The sequence below is a fragment of the Lutra lutra genome, chromosome 17 (assembly GCF_902655055.1).
Source record: "Lutra lutra chromosome 17, mLutLut1.2, whole genome shotgun sequence".
Lineage (NCBI taxonomy): Eukaryota > Metazoa > Chordata > Mammalia > Carnivora > Mustelidae > Lutra > Lutra lutra.
The window spans coordinates 32121854-32140121 of NC_062294.1; the positions used below are offsets into that span (position 1 = coordinate 32121854).

Genomic DNA, 18268 nt, shown 5'->3' on the forward strand with positions numbered 1-18268 from the left:
CCGGCACGTTAGTGTACCTGGGATAGTGCGGGCTGGTGTGTGTGAGGACCACAATTTGCAGGGGTGGGCGGGGGGTGCGGGATTGGCACGTGCTACTGTACACTTTCCCGGGGGTCTGGGGGAAGTGAGCTTCTCGCACCCCAGGAGCACGCAGATCCATCTTTGCCGAGGGATCTCTTTAAATATTCAGTGAGAAATAATGGCATTTGAAGCACCACCTATGGAAACATTATTATCTTCATTCTTCAACATCAGCCCCACTGATAGCTTCGTTTGTCTTTTTATCAAAATCTACTGTAACCAACAGGACCTGGGGAGAAAGGGAGAGCGAGGTGGAGAGGGAGTGTGTGTGTGCGTGTGCGTGCGTGTCAGGGACCGAGCGAGGGCAGAAGAGAGGAAAAATAAGAGGGAGAAAAGGTGAAGAAAGAGAGAACGAGAATAAAGAAAGAAGGGACAAGTTAGACCAAGGGGCGAAAAAAGTCGCCAAGAGGAAAACAGAAACATTAACCCGCACCCGCACACAAAAGATTTGGAATAATAATAATAATTAAAAAAAAAAAAGACCAACGAAGATAAAAGAGAAGAGTCATTTGGGGAAGAGCGGTAAGGGTCCCAAGCACGCGAAACTACTCGAAAGATTGGTGCCCACTTCGCGCGAACCGACTGTGGTGCTCTCCAGACTCAAGGGCGCTCCCGAATTGGGGCGTCCTTATGAGCCCTCTCCTCTCCCGATAGCGAGATAGGGCAGGGATTGTGTATCTGCACCCCCCTCCCCCCCCTATTACTCAAGCGAAGTTTAGTTTGTCCTTCGGGCGCAGGACTTCGGGAACCCTGGAGCGAGGAGACCCCAAGGCGCGAGGGGAAAAAGCTAGGCTGAGCCGAGGACTGAGCCTCAGGTTCGCGGGCGCCGGAGCCCAGCGGAGGGAACGCAGGACCCACGTTCCCGATTCCGGACCCCGGGGCGCGGGTAGGGAGGCTGCATCCCAGCCTGTGGAGATGGAGTTAGTGCGAAAAGTTTGGGTGCCGCGCTCGGCAAGTGCCGGAGAGACCGAAGCGAGCTTCTGTCGGGCCAGACAGCTGCGGACAGGGAGGCCCCTACCCCCACCCCCACTACTCCCCGCTCCGCACCGCCACCTGGTTGCCAGGAGCCTGGGGCGCGGTCCCCTCCCCCCAGGGCGGGGAGCCCAGGGGTCCCGAGGACTGGCTTTGCCCACGGCCGGGCCGGCCTGGGCCGCGCCTCCCGAGGCCAGGGGCGAGTTGCAGCGTTCAGGGTAAGCGGCGGCCCCTCCCCTCCCCCCGGCTGGAGCTGAACTCGGATCCCAGGCCGGTCCCTGCTCTCCGCCCGCCCCGGGCTCGGCGGCGCCACCGCCGCCGCCGCCTCCCCGCGGAGTGACGCGCCCTGCAGCCAACCGGGGCAGCCGGGGGGGAGGTCCGGAGGGGTCCTGGGCGGAGCCGGGCCGCCCCTTATCCCACGGGCTCGGGGCTGCTTCTCCCGAAAACTTCAGCCCTAATTGTCCTGGGAATGTCCGAGGTAGAGAAGGGAAGCGAGGGAGCAACGAGAGGCTGGAGGATCGGGGCCCTTTGAGAAGGATCCGGGTGGCGGGAGAGTTGCCCCTCCCCCCTCCAAAAGCCCCAAACCCATCACGTTCCCAAACCTTTCCTCGGTCCTCTTCTCCGCGCCCCCGCGAGCCCGCGATCCAGGGGATGGAGAACTCGGGGCGAAGGAGCGCCGAGCCAGGCGGCGAGCGGGAGGGAGGCCGGGCCGCGGGCAGGAGGCGGACCGGCGTGGGGCTGGCTCTTCCCCACTCGCTTTTTTTTTTTTTTTTTATGGGGTGGGGGTGGGCTGCTTTCTGGTAGCTCTTAAAGAAACGAAGAAACACTCACGAAACGGGACTTCCTCCCCCCAAATCCCGCCACGGGACTCCCTCCCCCCGCGGGCCGGCGCGCCTAGCGCGGGAGTTGGGAACTTCGCCGCGCGCCCGCAGCCTGGGTCTCCAGCCCCCGCCGCCCGGCCCCACCCCCCACCCGCGAGGCTTAATTCCGGGGAGGGCATGCTAATTCGGGTCGGCCCAGCCCGGGATGGGGGGGGCTCGGGAGGGGGGGCGCAGGCCGGGGCGCCGGGCGCGCAGAGGCGAGGAGGAAGGCCCGCGGCGGCCGGGCCGCGGAGTCCCGGGCGGTCGCGAAGAGGGTTAACCCAGTGTCGGGCGGCGCGGCGCGCAGAGCCAGCCCCGCGGCCGGCTTATTGGGCCAGCGCGCGGAGAGACAGGGGTCTGCAGCAAATCACGAACTAATTGATTAAGGCGAGCGGGTTTGAATAGCGCTGGCCCGGTGCCAATCGCCTTTCAAAGAGCCCCTCTATGATTAATCGCAATGCATTATTGATAATCATAATTATAGCAGGACACATGCGCGCTGCGCCCGGGGCCGGGGAGCCGGGGAGGGGGCGGGCGGGCCGGCGGGCGGGGGGAGCCGCCGCCGCCGCCGCCGCTCGATTTCCGTAATTTTGAGAAGATTTTTTTTTAGTAATTTTTTATTCTGCCCCAGCTGATGTTTGAGCCAGCATGTCGCGGAGGAAGCAAGCGAAGCCTCAACATTTCCAATCCGACCCCGAAGTGGCCTCGCTCCCCCGGCGAGATGGTGAGTGCTCCGGCCCGCGCCGCGGACACACACACGCACACACACGCACTCGCACTCACACTCACGCACACCCGGACCCACGCACACGCGGCTGGCCCCCGCGCCCACCGCCCCGGCCGCTGCCACCGCCGAGTCCCCGCTCGCCTTTCCCACTCGGCGTATTCCTTCCTTCCTTCCTTCCTTCCTTCCTTCCTTCCTTCCTTCCTTTCTTTTCTTTCTTTCTTTCTTTTTTTTTTTTTTCTTTCCTTTTTAATTTTCAATTTGCCTGCGCCGGGCTTCCCCCCTGGCCCGGGGAGAGCAAACACTTCTCCCGGCAGGATCTTTCTGGAGTTGTTGGGTCCTCCGGGGGGCGGGGAAGGGGGGGAGGAGAGCGGGCACGCGGGCCCAGCTCCTCCGGCCCGGCTTTTCCGGGGAGCGGCGGCCGGAGCCCGGGTGGCCGGCAGGACGCGGGGCGGACTGAGGTCGGCCGCCCGGGGCCCCTCACGCTCCCCGCGCCGGGCCCGGGGCCCCCGGGCCGGCCTCCGCCGCCCCGGCCCTGCTGCCTGCGGAAAGGAAGTTTACTTGGTACTCCAGGCTGAACTCCCAGCACGGGGGAGCCCCCCGTGCCGCGCCCCCCCAAGCGCTCACACTCCACCTGGGTCCGCGCGGGGGAATGGGATGCCTTTAGGGGTTCAGAGCTGCCAGAAGACGGGGACCTGTGTCCGGGCGCCGGTGCCCGACACGCCGGGGTCGCGGCAGGGGCGGAGAGTGCTCTTTGCTGCTGGTTGCTTCTGAGACGCAGTGCAGGCGGACGGGGAACCGTGTTGGTTGGGGTCAGGCTACCCAATGGGTTTATCCCCGCATCTTTTCTCCCAATACATGCACCCCACCCCTCGCCCCCGAGAAAGCTTTAGATTGGGTGTGCGCCCGCTGAGGATCGTAGTACTCCGTGCTTCCAGGAATCGTGAGGGTCTTTTTCCAGGGCTGTTGAGGGGGAGTCTCTAGCCAGAGACCCCCCCCCCCACCCCCAGCCAACAGAGGCACTCGCTTTCTCGGATGGAGGCGACAACTGCGGGGTCCCGAAGGGAATGAACAAGTCTAGAGAAAAGTTTGTGTGAGGGCGCCGAGGCCGAGAGCAGGAGAGGTCCCGGCTGGGGATTTGGGGTACGCATGGAGGACACCTCGAATCCCTCTTGGTCCCTGGAGGTGGTTCACTTTAGGGGCCTCCGAGCTGCCAGGCCCAGCGCCCGAGGCGAAGGAGCCGCGCCGGGGTCGGTCCCCAGCAAGATGCTCGCCTCTCGGCTGCGGGAGGACGAGGGCAACGCCGGCGGGGTCTCCGCGGCTCCGGATGCCCTTCGGAATGCTCAAGTCCTGGGCGGCATTTGGGGGTATGGAGGAGGCACCTGGAGCCCGACAAGGCTCAGAAGCGTGCCCTTAGATCGTCACCTCTGCCCACTAAACTCTGCGGCCGCTCGGACCCCACGGTCCCCGGGCTCCTTCCCTAGAGGCCTGCTTCTCAGTAGGGCTGGGGCGCGGGGAGCCGCGCAGAGCCCAGGCAGAGAAGCCAAGGGAATTCCACTCCCGTAACCCTAACTGTCGGGAAACGGGACTCCTGGCGTGGGGGTCCTCTTAAGAAATTGGGGAGAACTGAGACAGATTAAGAAAATTGTTTACAACATTTGCCGCCAGCCCCCCACCCCAGTACTCTTCCGAGCTTCCAGCCTTACCCAGAGTCTAAGATTTCTCAGTCTGCTGAGAAGAGCCCCCAACCCCGCTTTCCATCCGAGGCCAACCCGGAGACGCAAGATAAATTGGGGGGGAAATTACCCCAGGCCGCAGCAACAGCTCCGAATATTTTTCCGGGTTTTCTCAGCTTGTTTGTTCTGCTTCTCGCCCCGATACCCATCTTTCTCCAAGTTTCTGCTAAGACCTTTCCGCCCTGGAACACTGTGAAAGTTCCCATTCTGTGTAGGAAAAACCAAACGGGAGGAGAAGAAAAAGTTTTTCGGGGTTTGTTTTGTTTTGTTGGGATTTTTAAAAATTTTTTGTCCATTTGTCCTGATTTCATACATTTTCCAAAAGGAGAAAAAAAGACTCGGGCTTCCAGGAGAAAGGATGCCTGCTAGATCTTTGCCTTTCTCCTATCGCCCTGCGAATCCAGAATTTTTAATAGTTAAGGTTTCTCATAAAGCAATAGCATAAAAGGAGTTCACTACCTCTTACCATTATTATTTATTAGGACTTTTTTTTTTTTTTAGTTTATTTGAGCTTTGAGGTAAGTTCATTAAGTCACTGAATCAAGTTTCCTTTCTTTTTTTTCTTTCTTTCTTCCTCCCTCTCTTTCTACCCCCCCCCCCTTTTTTTTTCTCCCCCAAAGCTGGTTCATTGTCCTAAGAAAGAGCAAAGTGTTAGGGGCATGGCCAGGACTTCCCTCCCAGCTCCTTCTCACCTCTCCCCACCCCCTCTTTTTCTTCCGTGGTAATGGTTTTAGGTTATGACTGTTTTTACATGGTTGAACAATAAGTTTGGGGGAAGCTGCCTAGAGGGTAGATTTTGTAATAGGGTTACAAGATTCCGTATGTTGTAATAATATTAATACACAAGTAATCCTCCTCAGTGTCTGCCTCACCGGAGGGCCTTCCAGCACCCCATCTTTTTATTTGGGGGTAGTTGGGAGAAAGTGGGGCTTGAGAACGTGTGACCTATCTCCAAGTTACCTTTAAAAAGTCGCCACCTTTTCTGCAAGGAGTCCGCAATCTCTGTGCACCTCCCGAGGCAGAACACACTTCACCGAGTTGTTGGGGTTTGGGGCTTTTTTTCTTTTCTTTTTTTTTTTTTTTGTTTTGTTTTGTTTTCGGTGGATCTCCCCCCACCCCCGCATGTATAAAGGTTATTACATTTTTAGGAGACAGGGCCTCACTCCCAACAGTGTGCTACTTTTTCTTATGTCTCAAAATGGTCGGAAAATAGGGTCCATGGAACCTCGAACAAACCGAATTAAGTCTAGTTGGTGCGTTTGACACACGCTGGCACCTCAGATGTGCTGCTTTCTACCTAGAGGAGGACCTAGAAAAGTTTGTGAGCCCCGGGCACAGGAGCCCAAACGCAGAGACTCAGGCTGAGAGCAGCCTCATGTATGCATGTGTGTGTTTGTGTGTGTGTATGTGTGTGTGTGCACGGGCATACAAAGAAAATCAGAGCCATGCCAAACAGCCACACGGATAACTCCCTCAGAACAAGTTCAAGAAAACAAGATGATTTAGTCAGCCTTCCGATGTTCCTATTTTAATTTAGCTGTAATTCCAGGAACCCCCTACATTCAGCTGGGAAATTTTTCTATTTCTTATGAAACCAAGATTATGGCACATATTACCTGTCTCTTAAATGGTATTCAACAAGTCTCGAGTTATTTGTAGAAAGATGACTGCCATTGGAAAAATTATTTACCAAGATAAATAATTTGGAGAAAGGGGAATATTAGAATCTAATGATTTTCTCTGTGGGTTCTTTACTAAGCTCTGGGTTCCAGAGGTGTGTGTGTGAGTGTGTTGGGTTTTTCTTCCTTGGGTGGTGTTTTTAAGATTCAGGTACTACAGGGATGGCCCATTCCGACTCCATTCGTTTATTAAAGTATTTTGGTGCTCAGCTTTCTCAAGGAAAAGATAATATTGGAAGAGAGATAAAAATATCATGAACTCGAGATGAAACATGGTCTCATATAAAGTATCATAAATGTTCCTCTTATTTATATTAATAATGAAATTCTATTATTTACCAAAGTAATTTACTCATTGTGAGCAGCTTAATGGCAACACATTGATTTCTGGGCCCAAAAGGTTAGAGAGAACTATAATTAATTGCTTTTTTTAAAAAACCGACACCTGCACGATAAGGCAGTTGGAAAGAATTCATGTTTAATCAGGCCTATTCTAAGTTTGTGGCATAATGGAAGATTCTGGATGAGAGAATGCAAACTGTTTTGAGGGGATTTGCTCCGGGCGGCAAATAGTTTCTAAAACGTTAAAAACAAACATACCAACAAGCAAAGTGGAGTTGGGTGTGAGAGAGCGGACACAAAAGTGCATTTGTGATAGTGAGGGTCTCATGGTTTCTGGTACATCAAGTTTCTCCTATGGTTTATAGGTACAAGTGCCAATTTATAGGTTATCCTTAGGGGACTTTATTTCCTTTCTTTCTACATCCTGCAGGTAGCAAGTCATCTTTACCAGGAGCCCTTTAGAAGGCAAAAACCCACATTTCTCACATGGAGAGCTTAGTGGGAACCCAAGCGAGCAAACGGCAGAGTCCCAGTCTACTAAGTTTTTTGAAATGGTTCAAAGCCCAGCTCTCTGTAGTAACTAGAACAAAGTCCTCCTGCCGTCTTAATTCAGTGTTTCTAAGACATCGCGTGGTGTACAGCTTGCCCTGTCTTCCAGAATTTTCTTAGCTTACCAAAACTGAAGGAATTGAGCAGTTTAGCCGAGATGGTAAATTACCCGGAGCCCCAACACCCCTCCCCCCCCGACACACACACAGAAAAAAGTGTATGTGTGCCAGGCTTTAGAGAAGCTAAATGTGTTGAGCTGTTTTAACCTTTGCTAGCCTCCTCCCATGCAAAGGTGACAAGGTCCAGATCATAATATGTACTTCAGTATCTTCCCAGTGACCCCCAAATTGAGTCTTGCTAGTCACTTAGCAGGAAGTTGGTAGTTTACTTTAGTCTCACCTTATCAGCTTGGCTTCTTTTCCTAACCTTATTCCCCTGTCACCCTCAGATGCCAGACCCCCAAAGGGGAAGATTGACAGGTAGTCTCCATAGCTCAGTTTTACCCTCAAACAACAGGGATTTAGTTTCTTGTGCCTTTGCCAATGTTTATGTAGCCAAAGTTTAGATCTCGCCTTAAGGAGTCTCTCTTTTTACGCGTCACTGGAATAGGAAAAGCCACAAAGAAGTTTTTGAACAAACCCTTACAACTGGAACCCCACCTAGTGTTCAGTTTGATTTATCCAAGGGGAAGACATTTTCCCCCTTTCATTTATTGTGTGTGTTAGGTGGGCTCGCATCCCTGCTTAAGGAGTGTCTTGTCCGTTTGGGTTTTGTTTTTTTTTTTCTTTTTTCCCCAGAGATTTCGCTTGTGCTCTTCCACTCGAGAATACACTAATCCTGGCCAGAACATGGAGAAAATTGAAGCATTCTGGTGATGTGTCATTTGGTTGCATATCACAGAGAGGGAAACTTAAGACGTTATTATAGACAGTATGCAGAGCACACATGGGAGTGTTTAAAATTTCTTTGGAATCTTAAGCTGGACATTCAGGTTTAGGTTTTTCCCAGGTCTGTGCAAACAAACAAACTATATATATATGTATATATATATATATGTGTGTGTGTGTGTGTGTGTGTGTGTGTGTGTGTGTGTGTATTAATAATAAAAAGATCAAGACTGATCAATCAAAAATGTTGCTGATGGCCTTTCTCAGTTAGTCTATGGGAAGGAACAGCCTGTAAAGATTATAGGCTCCAAAATCATAATCCCGTGAGAGGGTCTATTAAAAATGTTAATGTAATCGTAAGGTAATGGAAAGTAAAGTGAAGGCGCTTTCTGAAGAGCTCCAAAAAAGAAAACTAAATGTGGTAGAATAGGGTTGTTTTGTTCTGTTTTATTTTGTTTTGTTTTGTTTTTTTTCCTGGCTGGCCCAACCTTGCTGTGTGGGGCATAGTTTTATTTTTGTTTTCACAGTAGACAGATATATTGGAACACTTCAATTTTCTGCCTCCTATTCTGCCATGTTAGGTTGAGATGATGAAAAACTGACAAATTTGAGTTGGGTGTCCAGCCCCTAAATAGGACAAGACCGAAAACATCTGGGCTTTGAGTATAAGTTGGATGGAACTGTTAAGTTCACCACCTTATCCTCTGAAAAAAACAAAAACAAAAACACAAGCACCGGAAAAATTCCAGATATCCCTTTTGTGCGTACAAACTTAGCAAACCACTGGTTCTCAAATTTTCCTGCCCGAGGAGGATTATAAAATCAATTTGTATGCAAACTCCGCAGAAAAGGACCTGGAATGTTACTTTCACCCTAGTACAGGGAGCAAGGCAACTGTATTTACTATAATGGGGTCACCAGTTGCAACCCTGTGTAACAGATTATTGAGGAACAAGATAGCAGACGGTCCGAAAAATGAATTAGAACATGGTGGTAGTGTGTGTGTGTGTGTGTGTGTGTGTGTGTGTGTGTGTCCTATTACAACTTAAAATATTCCCTCTGGTAGTTAAAGATTCAAACTAGTCCTCATGCTTTGTCCTTGTTGTGTTCAGCCTCACAGCAGCTCAGGTCAGAATACAGATAGATTTAAAGTTAAGAGCTATTACAGTATAGCGACACCTGCTTTTGAAATAAATCAAAATAGATACCAGAATTTTTTTTTTTTTTTGGTTTTCATAAACATCAGGAGATTAAATTAGTCGACTCTACAGTGAGATCAGATGTCAGCTTATTAAAATGTCGTGAAAATCCAAGCTAAAACCCCGGGCAACTTTTGAACACAGTCTCTTTCTTAGACACGAGCAGGCATTTATTTTTAAGCATCTACATTTTCCGTCCAGTTAGCAGAATCCTAAATTTAAAAATGTTCAGGTTGAAAAACTTGAAAATTCTCAAGTGAGTCTTGAAGCAGTGCAAATGCTAGAATTCGAGCCCCGGAAAGCAATAATCAGCTAAATCCTGTAAAGTAACCTTCTTTTTATTTTGTCCGTATATTATGAGAATATCAGATGTTTCCAAGTTATAAAGAATTAAAATGCCCTTTAATCGTGAACACAGATGTGCTAAATATTTGAAAAAAACTACATTGTAATGTGTACAATTGATGAAGTCAGTTTTCTGATTTCCCTTGCTAGTTATTTAGTTCTGAATCTGTCATTATTTGTCTAAGCCCAGCTGACCAAGCAAAACTGTGTTTTAAAGTGGCTTTATGTTTTGATAAATGTGAGCTGGTTGAAAAGTATTTTCCACTGAATGCAGAGCTTAATAGAACATGCTGACATAATAGTTTTAATGCATTTTGTTGAAAATGTGTGAACAAACAGAATAGCTTTTGTTCCTTCATAATTGGCTGTAAAAGTAGATGGAAACATAACCATTACATATGGAAATGTGCAAAGAGAAAGAAATAACATTTCTGTTGAATATATTAGGAATTGCATTTCCTAGTTTAAAATAAGCATCTGAAATGGATGCATCATTTAAAATTGGTTGTCAAAATAAGAAGCTTTAAACAGAATTTTTGTCACATTATTTTTGTCCCAAGTTAAGCAACATAACTTTGGCGAATTTCGTTTAATATTTTGTTTACATTATTTTAAGGCAGAGAGAGAGACAGAAAGTGCTTAAAACAGCACCTTGAACGTGCATAGGAATCCGGTGCCAATTAGGATGATTAAACATTAAATTAAAACTGAATCATTATTGGTATTTTCTGCTACAGCTAAGATTTGTTTGGTATTGTTAATGCATTTCGCTCCATACCCTTGTGGAGATTAAAAGATGGGTATTAGCAAAGCTAGCTTGTTAAGTATAACTTAGCTACTCAAATAACACTCCCAGTGAATAAAGTGTGCATACATCTGGCATACTTCACAGGGGGTTCTCATCAACTTGGGCATCACTCAAGGCAAATAGAGTTAAAGGAATTTCCAGAAGTTAGTATTTAGGTATTAATTATATTTTCTGGAATGCAAAAGTCTTCAAGCTTTTTTGGATGTTTACTACGAAAAGGCAGATGGCTGGCTCTTTGGAGTTGACTCTCAAGTTTACCGAAAAAGCAACATTTTGAATTTGTATTTATTCATATTCACAATTAGTTTTCTTTTCTTTTCTTTTTTTTTTTTTCCCCCTGCAAGTTTTCTGGGAGATTCAATTTGGAAGTCATGGAAACTAACTATTATCTGATTCAGTTCTGCAGAAAAGCATGCAGGGAGGTAATCCTTGAATTAAACAGTTTTTTTTTTTTCTTCACAGCCTTCGGAGATGACCACACACCATTTGTACAACAGAAGTTGGTGTTCCCCATGCTGGGCAAACAATGGGGCTCCATCCTGTCTTTGAATAGGATGTTAGCTTGGAGTTGGAGATTTTTATGTTTAATTTACAAATGGATCTTAGCGAGAAGAAATCTGAGCAACCCGTGGAAACAAACATGAAATAAAGGGATTTTTATAATGAAAGGTTCAGAACAATCTGTTAAACAATTGATAACAGTTAAGAGCAAACTGTTTTTAAAGGCATTCAGACAAGGAGAATTGCACAGCCGTTCCAAACTCTAAACCAGGAATTATTTCTTCCCTTCGCCTTAATGGCACATCCTTCTAGAAGTTGATGTTGAATCAGAAATGTAAAGCTTGTGCTAGTTTTTATAGATATAGAGAGCACTTTTGATGAAATATTTAGAGACATAACGTTGCCATTTGGAGCCTAGTGGCATATATTCCTTGAAGAGTGGAATGGTAGCCAAGGCTGCATTCTTTAATTTTAAAAATAAACATGCCATGGGGGTAATATATAGGTGCGAGGCAGGCCTTGTAACGGATTATGATCATTGCGTTTCTCTTCGGGGTGTGTGTGTGTGTGTGTGTGTGTGTGTGCGATGCTTTCTTCTCTGTATTCAGCAGAGTCTTGAGCAGTCCCAAGGATTTGTTACTGATATGGCAAAAGTGTGATTGTCACCGATCAGCCTTAGCTCAGGTTCTAGGTAGGGGCTGGAGGTGATTTTTAAGTTGTCAGTCTTCTGCTTGGTGATATGAAGCCCCCACCCCACCCCCACCCCCGTCAACAACTGATTGGAACCTGAATGACTACAAATTAGTTTAGTGACAGAACAAACTGTCACAGATATCTTTGAATCAGTTGAAAATGAATAAGGTTGACAGAAACTCAAGAGACTAATAAGTCCTCAGAATGGTTGCTGGACCCTCTCTGGATGAGTAGACAATAAGGTGTATAAAATATTGGAAATCAATATCTTGCTATGGAATTTCATTATGCACCAATGTCTTCAGTTCATAGTATTTTATATTTTGATGGATTATCTGAAGACCGTGGATAGCTGAGAGAGGGGATTGATAGGAATTCTTCCACACCCTCCACATGTAATTATGAACCTTCTTAGGTGGTATTGACTGGTTTTCGGGGGCAAGGGGTTCAAGTTTGGAAGACAGAAAATGACTGGTCACGCTCCTTGTTCTGAAGTCGTGGGTGACCCTCTGTGTCCTGGCCCCCTTTCTCACCCTGCCCCTTTTGATGTTGGCAGGAGACGCAGAGAAAGGTCAACCCAGTCGCGCCACGAAGAGCAAGGACGCCCACGTCTGTGGCCGGTGCTGTGCCGAGTTCTTTGAATTATCAGATCTTCTGCTCCACAAGAAGAACTGTACTAAAAATCAATTAGTGTTAATCGTCAATGAAAGCCCAGCCAGCCCACCCGAAACCTTCTCTCCCACCCCTCCTCCCGAGCATCCCGATGAACAAATGAATGACCCCGTTCTCAAAACAGATCAGGCCGAAGGCGGCGACCTTTCGGAACACCGCAGCTGCCACAGGGAAGAGTCCATGGAGGTGGAGGCCCCGGGGGCTAACAAAGGTGGCGGGGGCGCTCCGGGGGGCGGCAGCGGGGGCAGCGGTGGCCCCCCGCCAGGCTGCAGCGGCGTTCCCTCTACCGGTACCTCAGCGATCACAACCTCTCTACCTCAACTCGGGGACCTGACGACACTGGGCAACTTCTCCGTGATCAACAGCAACGTCATCATCGAGAACCTGCAGAGCACCAAGGTGGCCGTGGCCCAGTTCTCCCAGGAAGCGAGGTGCAGCGGGGCCTCGGGGGGCAAGCTGGCCGTGCCTGCCCTCATGGAGCAGCTCCTGGCCCTCCAGCAGCAACAGATCCACCAGCTGCAGCTGATCGAACAGATCCGTCACCAAATACTGCTGTTGGCATCTCAGAACGCAGACTTGCCAACATCTTCTAGTCCTTCTCCAGGTACTTTACGAACATCTGCCAACCCCTTGTCCACACTAAGCTCCCATTTGTCTCAGCAGCTGGCGGCGGCAGCTGGCTTAGCCCAGAGCCTTGCCAGCCAGTCTGCGTGCATCAGCGGTGTGAAACAGCTCCCCCCCACCCAGCTACCTCAGAGCGGTTCTGGCCACACCATCGTTCCACCCAACAGCGGCTCTTCCCCCAACATTAATGTTTTGGCGGCAGCGGGGAGCACCTCGTCCTCGGAAAAAGCGGCTTCGAGCGCTGGCGCCGTGCACGCCAGCCACCCAGCAGCCTCGGCGTCATCGTCACCAGCTTTTGCAATAAGCAGTTTATTGAATCCTGCATCTAATCCACTTCTACCTCAGCCGGCCCCCGCTAACCCGGTGTTCCCCAGCCCTTTGCCCAACATCGGAACGACTGCAGAGGATTTGAACTCCTTGTCCACCTTGGCCCAGCAAAGAAAAAGCAAGCCACCAAATGTCCCCGCCTTCGAAGCGAAAAGCACGTCGGACGAGGCGTTCTTCAAACACAAGTGCAGGTTCTGCGCGAAGGTCTTCGGGAGCGACAGTGCCTTGCAGATCCACCTGCGCTCCCACACCGGAGAGAGGCCCTTTAAGTGCAACATCTGCGGGAACAGGTTCTCCACCAAGGGGAACCTCAAGGTCCACTTTCAGCGCCACAAAGAGAAATACCCTCATATCCAGATGAACCCCTACCCCGTGCCTGAGCATCTGGACAATATCCCCACGAGTACCGGCATCCCGTACGGCATGTCCATTCCTCCGGAAAAGCCGGTCACCAGCTGGCTAGACACCAAACCGGTCCTGCCCACTCTGACCACCTCCGTCGGCCTGCCGTTGCCCCCGACCCTCCCAAGCCTCGCGCCCTTCATCAAGACCGAAGAGCCAGCCCCGATCCCCATCAGCCATTCAGCCACCAGCCCCCCGGGCTCTGTCAAAAGCGACTCTGGGGCCCCCGAGACGGCCACGAGAAACCCGGGTGGGCTCGCAGACGAAGCTGAAGAGTCCGCCGGGCTGCCGTCAGGGGGCAGAAGTGAAGAGAGCGGGGCAGCCCCTGGCGCAGCCCCTGGCTCAGCCCCGGCGGCCGGCAGTGGCAGCGGCTCTCTGAGCTCCCCGGCGGCCGACGGGGGTCCAGGCAGCGCGGTGGCTTTTCCCAACCCCCTGCTGCCGCTCATGTCTGATCAGTTCAAGGCGAAGTTTCCTTTCGGGGGACTGTTGGACTCAGCCCAGGCCTCAGAGACCTCCAAGCTTCAGCAGTTGGTAGAGAACATTGACAAGAAGGCCGCTGACCCCAACGAGTGTATCATCTGCCACCGGGTCCTCAGTTGCCAGAGCGCCTTGAAGATGCACTACCGGACACACACCGGGGAGAGGCCCTTCAAGTGCAAGATCTGTGGCCGGGCTTTCACCACGAAAGGGAACCTGAAGACCCATTACAGTGTCCATCGGGCGGTGCCCCCGCTCCGAGTCCAGCATTCCTGCCCCATCTGCCAGAAGAAGTTCACCAACGCCGTGGTCCTGCAGCAGCACATCCGAATGCATATGGGTGGTCAGATCCCCAACACCCCGGTCCCCGACAGCTACCCTGAGTCCATGGAGTCGGACACGGGCTCCTTCGACGAGAAGAATTTCGACGACCTGGACACCTTCTCTGATGAAAACATGGAGGACTGTCCCGAGGGCAGCATCCCTGACACGCCCAAGTCCGCGGATGCGTCCCAAGACAGCTTATCTTCTTCGCCTTTGCCCCTGGAGATGTCAAGCATCGCTGCTTTGGAAAATCAGATGAAGATGATCAACGCCGGCTTGGCAGAGCAGCTGCAGGCCAGCCTGAAGTCCGTAGAGAACGGGTCCGTCGAGGGGGACGTCCTGACCAATGACTCGTCCTCGGTGGGCGGCGATATGGAGAGCCAAAGTGCTGGCAGCCCGGCCATCTCAGAGTCTACCTCTTCCATGCAGGCTCTGTCCCCATCCAACAGCACCCAGGAGCTCCACAAGTCCCCCAGCGTGGAGGAGAAGCCACAGAGAGCAGTGCCCAGTGAGTTCGCCAACGGTTTGTCCCCCACCCCCGTGAATGGTGGGGCTCTGGATCTGACGTCCAGTCACGCAGAGAAGATCATCAAGGAAGATTCTTTAGGGATCCTCTTCCCTTTCAGAGACCGGGGTAAATTTAAAAACACTGCTTGCGACATTTGTGGCAAAACCTTTGCTTGTCAGAGTGCCTTGGACATTCACTACAGAAGTCATACCAAAGAGAGACCATTTATTTGCACAGTTTGCAATCGCGGCTTTTCCACAAAGGGGAATCTGAAGCAGCACATGTTGACACATCAGATGCGGGACCTGCCGTCCCAGCTCTTTGAGCCCAGTTCCAACCTCGGCCCCAATCAGAACTCGGCGGTGATCCCCGCCAACTCGTTGTCATCTCTCATCAAGACAGAGGTCAACGGCTTTGTGCATGTCACTCCTCAGGACAGCAAGGACACCTCCACCAGTCACGTCCCCTCTGGGCCTCTGTCCTCCTCTGCCACATCCCCAGTTCTGCTCCCAGCTCTGCCCAGGAGAACCCCCAAGCAGCACTACTGCAACACGTGTGGTAAAACCTTCTCCTCGTCCAGCGCCCTGCAGATCCACGAGCGAACTCACACTGGAGAGAAACCCTTTGCTTGCACTATTTGTGGGAGAGCTTTCACAACAAAAGGCAATCTGAAGGTACCTCGCTCTGTCTGTCCCCCACCCAACAGCCCTCTGGCTGGTTTGCCATTGATTATCTGTAATGCATGCTCCCCCGAGCCAGCACCCCCCAGAGGCAGGACATGCAGCGGGAGAGTTCTCGAGAAGGTTCCTGCCACGTGGGGCTGACAGCAGAGAAATGCGGGTGCCCCGGGCCGGGCAGTGCGTGAGTCAGAATCGTGGCAGGGAGCAGGGTGGGCTGCAGCCCAGCGGAGCTGGTGGGCGCCTGGAATCATTTGGTCTGCCTAAGCGAGGCGGCAGCCCCTCCCCACTGTCTCGCTAAATGCACCAAATGAATTGCCTTACCTACCCGGGAAGACAGCCCTGGCGTTGCCATGGGGTATTGATTAAAGACCTCCACGTGGCCTGTGTGCAGCCCGTATCACTTCATAATTACCGTCCTCTTCAGCGGATGCATCTATTTTTCATAACGGTGCCGTCCAGCACGGCCCGCGTCCCCTAAAAACAATAACATCTCACTGCCCGGCTAATGGGTATTATGATAATTGATTATACGACGCTTCCCGCTGATATGTGTTGGAAATAAAGCAAACACGCTCAGGTTCTAGAGCAACAGTTGAGCGCTCTGACTGTGTACATTTTTCTGTTGACAGAGTATTTCTCTAGAGATTGCTGCCAGTAATGCAAGATGAATAATTACTTTCTGGCTTTTCTCTCCGTGCACCGGCCCTCCACCGGGCAATCTGTGAGGGGTACTTGCTTCCCATCTGAAAAGGACATTTATAGGGTAAAGGGTGTCAGATACAATCCTTACCATTGCAATGAGAGTGGACATAACAATTCTAACCCTGAAAGGAGCTATCTGCGCCTGACGAGCTTGCTTGAGGCCATTATAAGCTAAATACGGGTAATAAAAAAAGAGTAAGTAAGGCAGGCATCTTGGCCCAGGAAGAAGGAAGGCGGCCCGGGGCTGGGGAGGACACGCGCGTTATTAGGAGGGGGCTCGAGTGGATGGTTCCCTATTCCTTGTCCACTGTCTGGCACTTAATAAGAATAGACATATGGGCCACTTGGTTTGTCGAGTGTTGGGATATGAGTTGAGACAGATTCAACTATTAAGCTTTTCCCTTCCTCTTTCTCTCTTTCCCTTTCTTTCTTTCCCTTTTTTTTTTTTTTTTTTCCCCTTTCCCCTCCCTGACCCTGGTCTCATCTCAGGTACACATGGGCACTCACATGTGGAATAGTGCCCCTGCGCGACGTGGTCGGCGTCTGTCCGTGGATGGCCCCATGACATTTCTAGGAGGCAATCCTGTCAAGTTCCCAGAAATGTTCCAGAAGGATTTGGCGGCCAGGTCAGGAAGCGGGGATCCTTCCAGTTTCTGGAATCAGTACGCAGCGGCGCTCTCCAACGGGCTGGCCATGAAGGCCAATGAGATCTCCGTCATTCAGAATGGTGGCATCCCTCCAATTCCTGGAAGCCTGGGCAGCGGGAGCAGCTCACCTATTAGCGGCCTGACGGGAAACCTGGAGAAGCTCCAGAACTCCGAGCCCAGCGCTCCCCTGGCCGGCCTGGAGAAGATGGCCAGCAGCGAGAACGGAACCAACTTCCGGTTCACCCGCTTCGTGGAGGACAGCAAAGAGATTGTCACAAGTTAAAGCAACTCTGGCTGGAGAAAGAGCATCCTGGCTCAGAACGAGACCCACGGTTGCCTCCTCCTCCTCCTCCTCCTTGCCCCATCCTCCCACCCCCTTCCCTCCCGGTTCCCCCAGATCTATGAACTACAACATTACGAAGACATTCTTTTGTACCTTGTTCAACTTTTAGAGTTATAAGAAAGCTTATTTATTAGTGATATAACCTGGCTTTGCAAACAGAATGCAAGCGTTAACTTTGGTCTTCTGTATTTTGGACTAAATACTAATTGACTAGAGTGCTGTAAATTTGCTGTAACATTTATGGCAATCGCAAGTTGCCCTGCTAGGCGGTCTTAATCTGGCATTAACTTATTTTCTATATCCGGTTTAATATGAATCTGGTGTTGATGCAATGCCTCAGTGATGCATTAGATCTCTAATAAAGTCTGTATATAAATGTACACTTTGATCCTGCTGGAAAAGTTTTATCAGCAAACACATTGTCTAATCTTTCGAAACAAATTTAAGCAAAGGACTGAAAGTACAGACTGATCCATGTGGTTCTTTGAAAGGTTTGGGCTTTTTGGGTTTTTTTGTTTTGTTTTTGTTTGGTTGTTTTTTTTTTTAATTTTTATTGGAAAATTCAACCTGCTTTTTTTTTTTTTTTGTAGATTTAACCATTTCCGTTTTGAACTGCTATTCGTACTGTGCTTTTTACTTGAGTCGTCCTCAATGTTGATAAGTTTCTGTACAGTAATAAGCACGCAGAATTCTTTAGAGAAAATACAAGTGTTGTTTTGGTAGTTGAAACTGAGACGTAACATTTTGCCTTGTAGGTATGTTCACAATAGAAAATGTGTGCTGGAATTACACAATGCTGCTAAGTATGGCATCTTGAACAACCGTCAGTGGAGAAAATGTAGATGCTCTTGTACATACAATAAGAAATATCACTTTCATTAAAATGTACATATGTTCCTTACAAGAGCGAATGCTTCTTCTTGATCAAGAGAGCAGGTATAGTGTTTGCTTATTTTGTATTAGGTATGGAAGAAAAAAAAATTGGACTGTTACATGCACTTTCTTGGAAAGTTGAAAGGAAAGGGGGGGTCCAATTTCTTTAACATTTAATACTTACTAACAACAGAGATACTGTAATTTTACCCAAGTAATCAAATACATTTTTTTTGCAACAGATAAAACAGAATACTGTGTCTGTGTTTTTAGAGTGCAGTTCTATTTAGCCAGACCCCGAAATGTATTTTAA

General features: G+C 50.0%; 1 protein-coding gene across 3 annotated transcripts; it reads left to right on the forward strand.

Annotated features, from left to right (window-relative positions):
- The first annotated feature begins 875 nt into the window (after positions 1-875).
- SALL1 (spalt like transcription factor 1) lies at positions 876-17986 on the forward strand. 3 transcript variants are annotated; one of them, XM_047712222.1, is made up of 4 exons: positions 876-896; positions 2545-2637; positions 11933-15384; positions 16582-17986. In XM_047712222.1, the coding sequence occupies exons 2-4, from the start codon at positions 2562-2564 to the stop codon at positions 17020-17022; spliced, it is 3969 nt and encodes a 1322-aa protein (XP_047568178.1). In that variant the 5' UTR covers positions 876-896; positions 2545-2561; the 3' UTR covers positions 17023-17986. The 3 variants fall into 3 exon arrangements, with proteins under 3 accessions (XP_047568178.1, XP_047568177.1, XP_047568176.1); XM_047712221.1 differs by lacking the exon at positions 876-896 and adding an exon at positions 942-967; XM_047712220.1 differs by lacking the exon at positions 876-896 and adding an exon at positions 1507-1531.
- Positions 17987-18268: the final 282 nt, after the last annotated feature.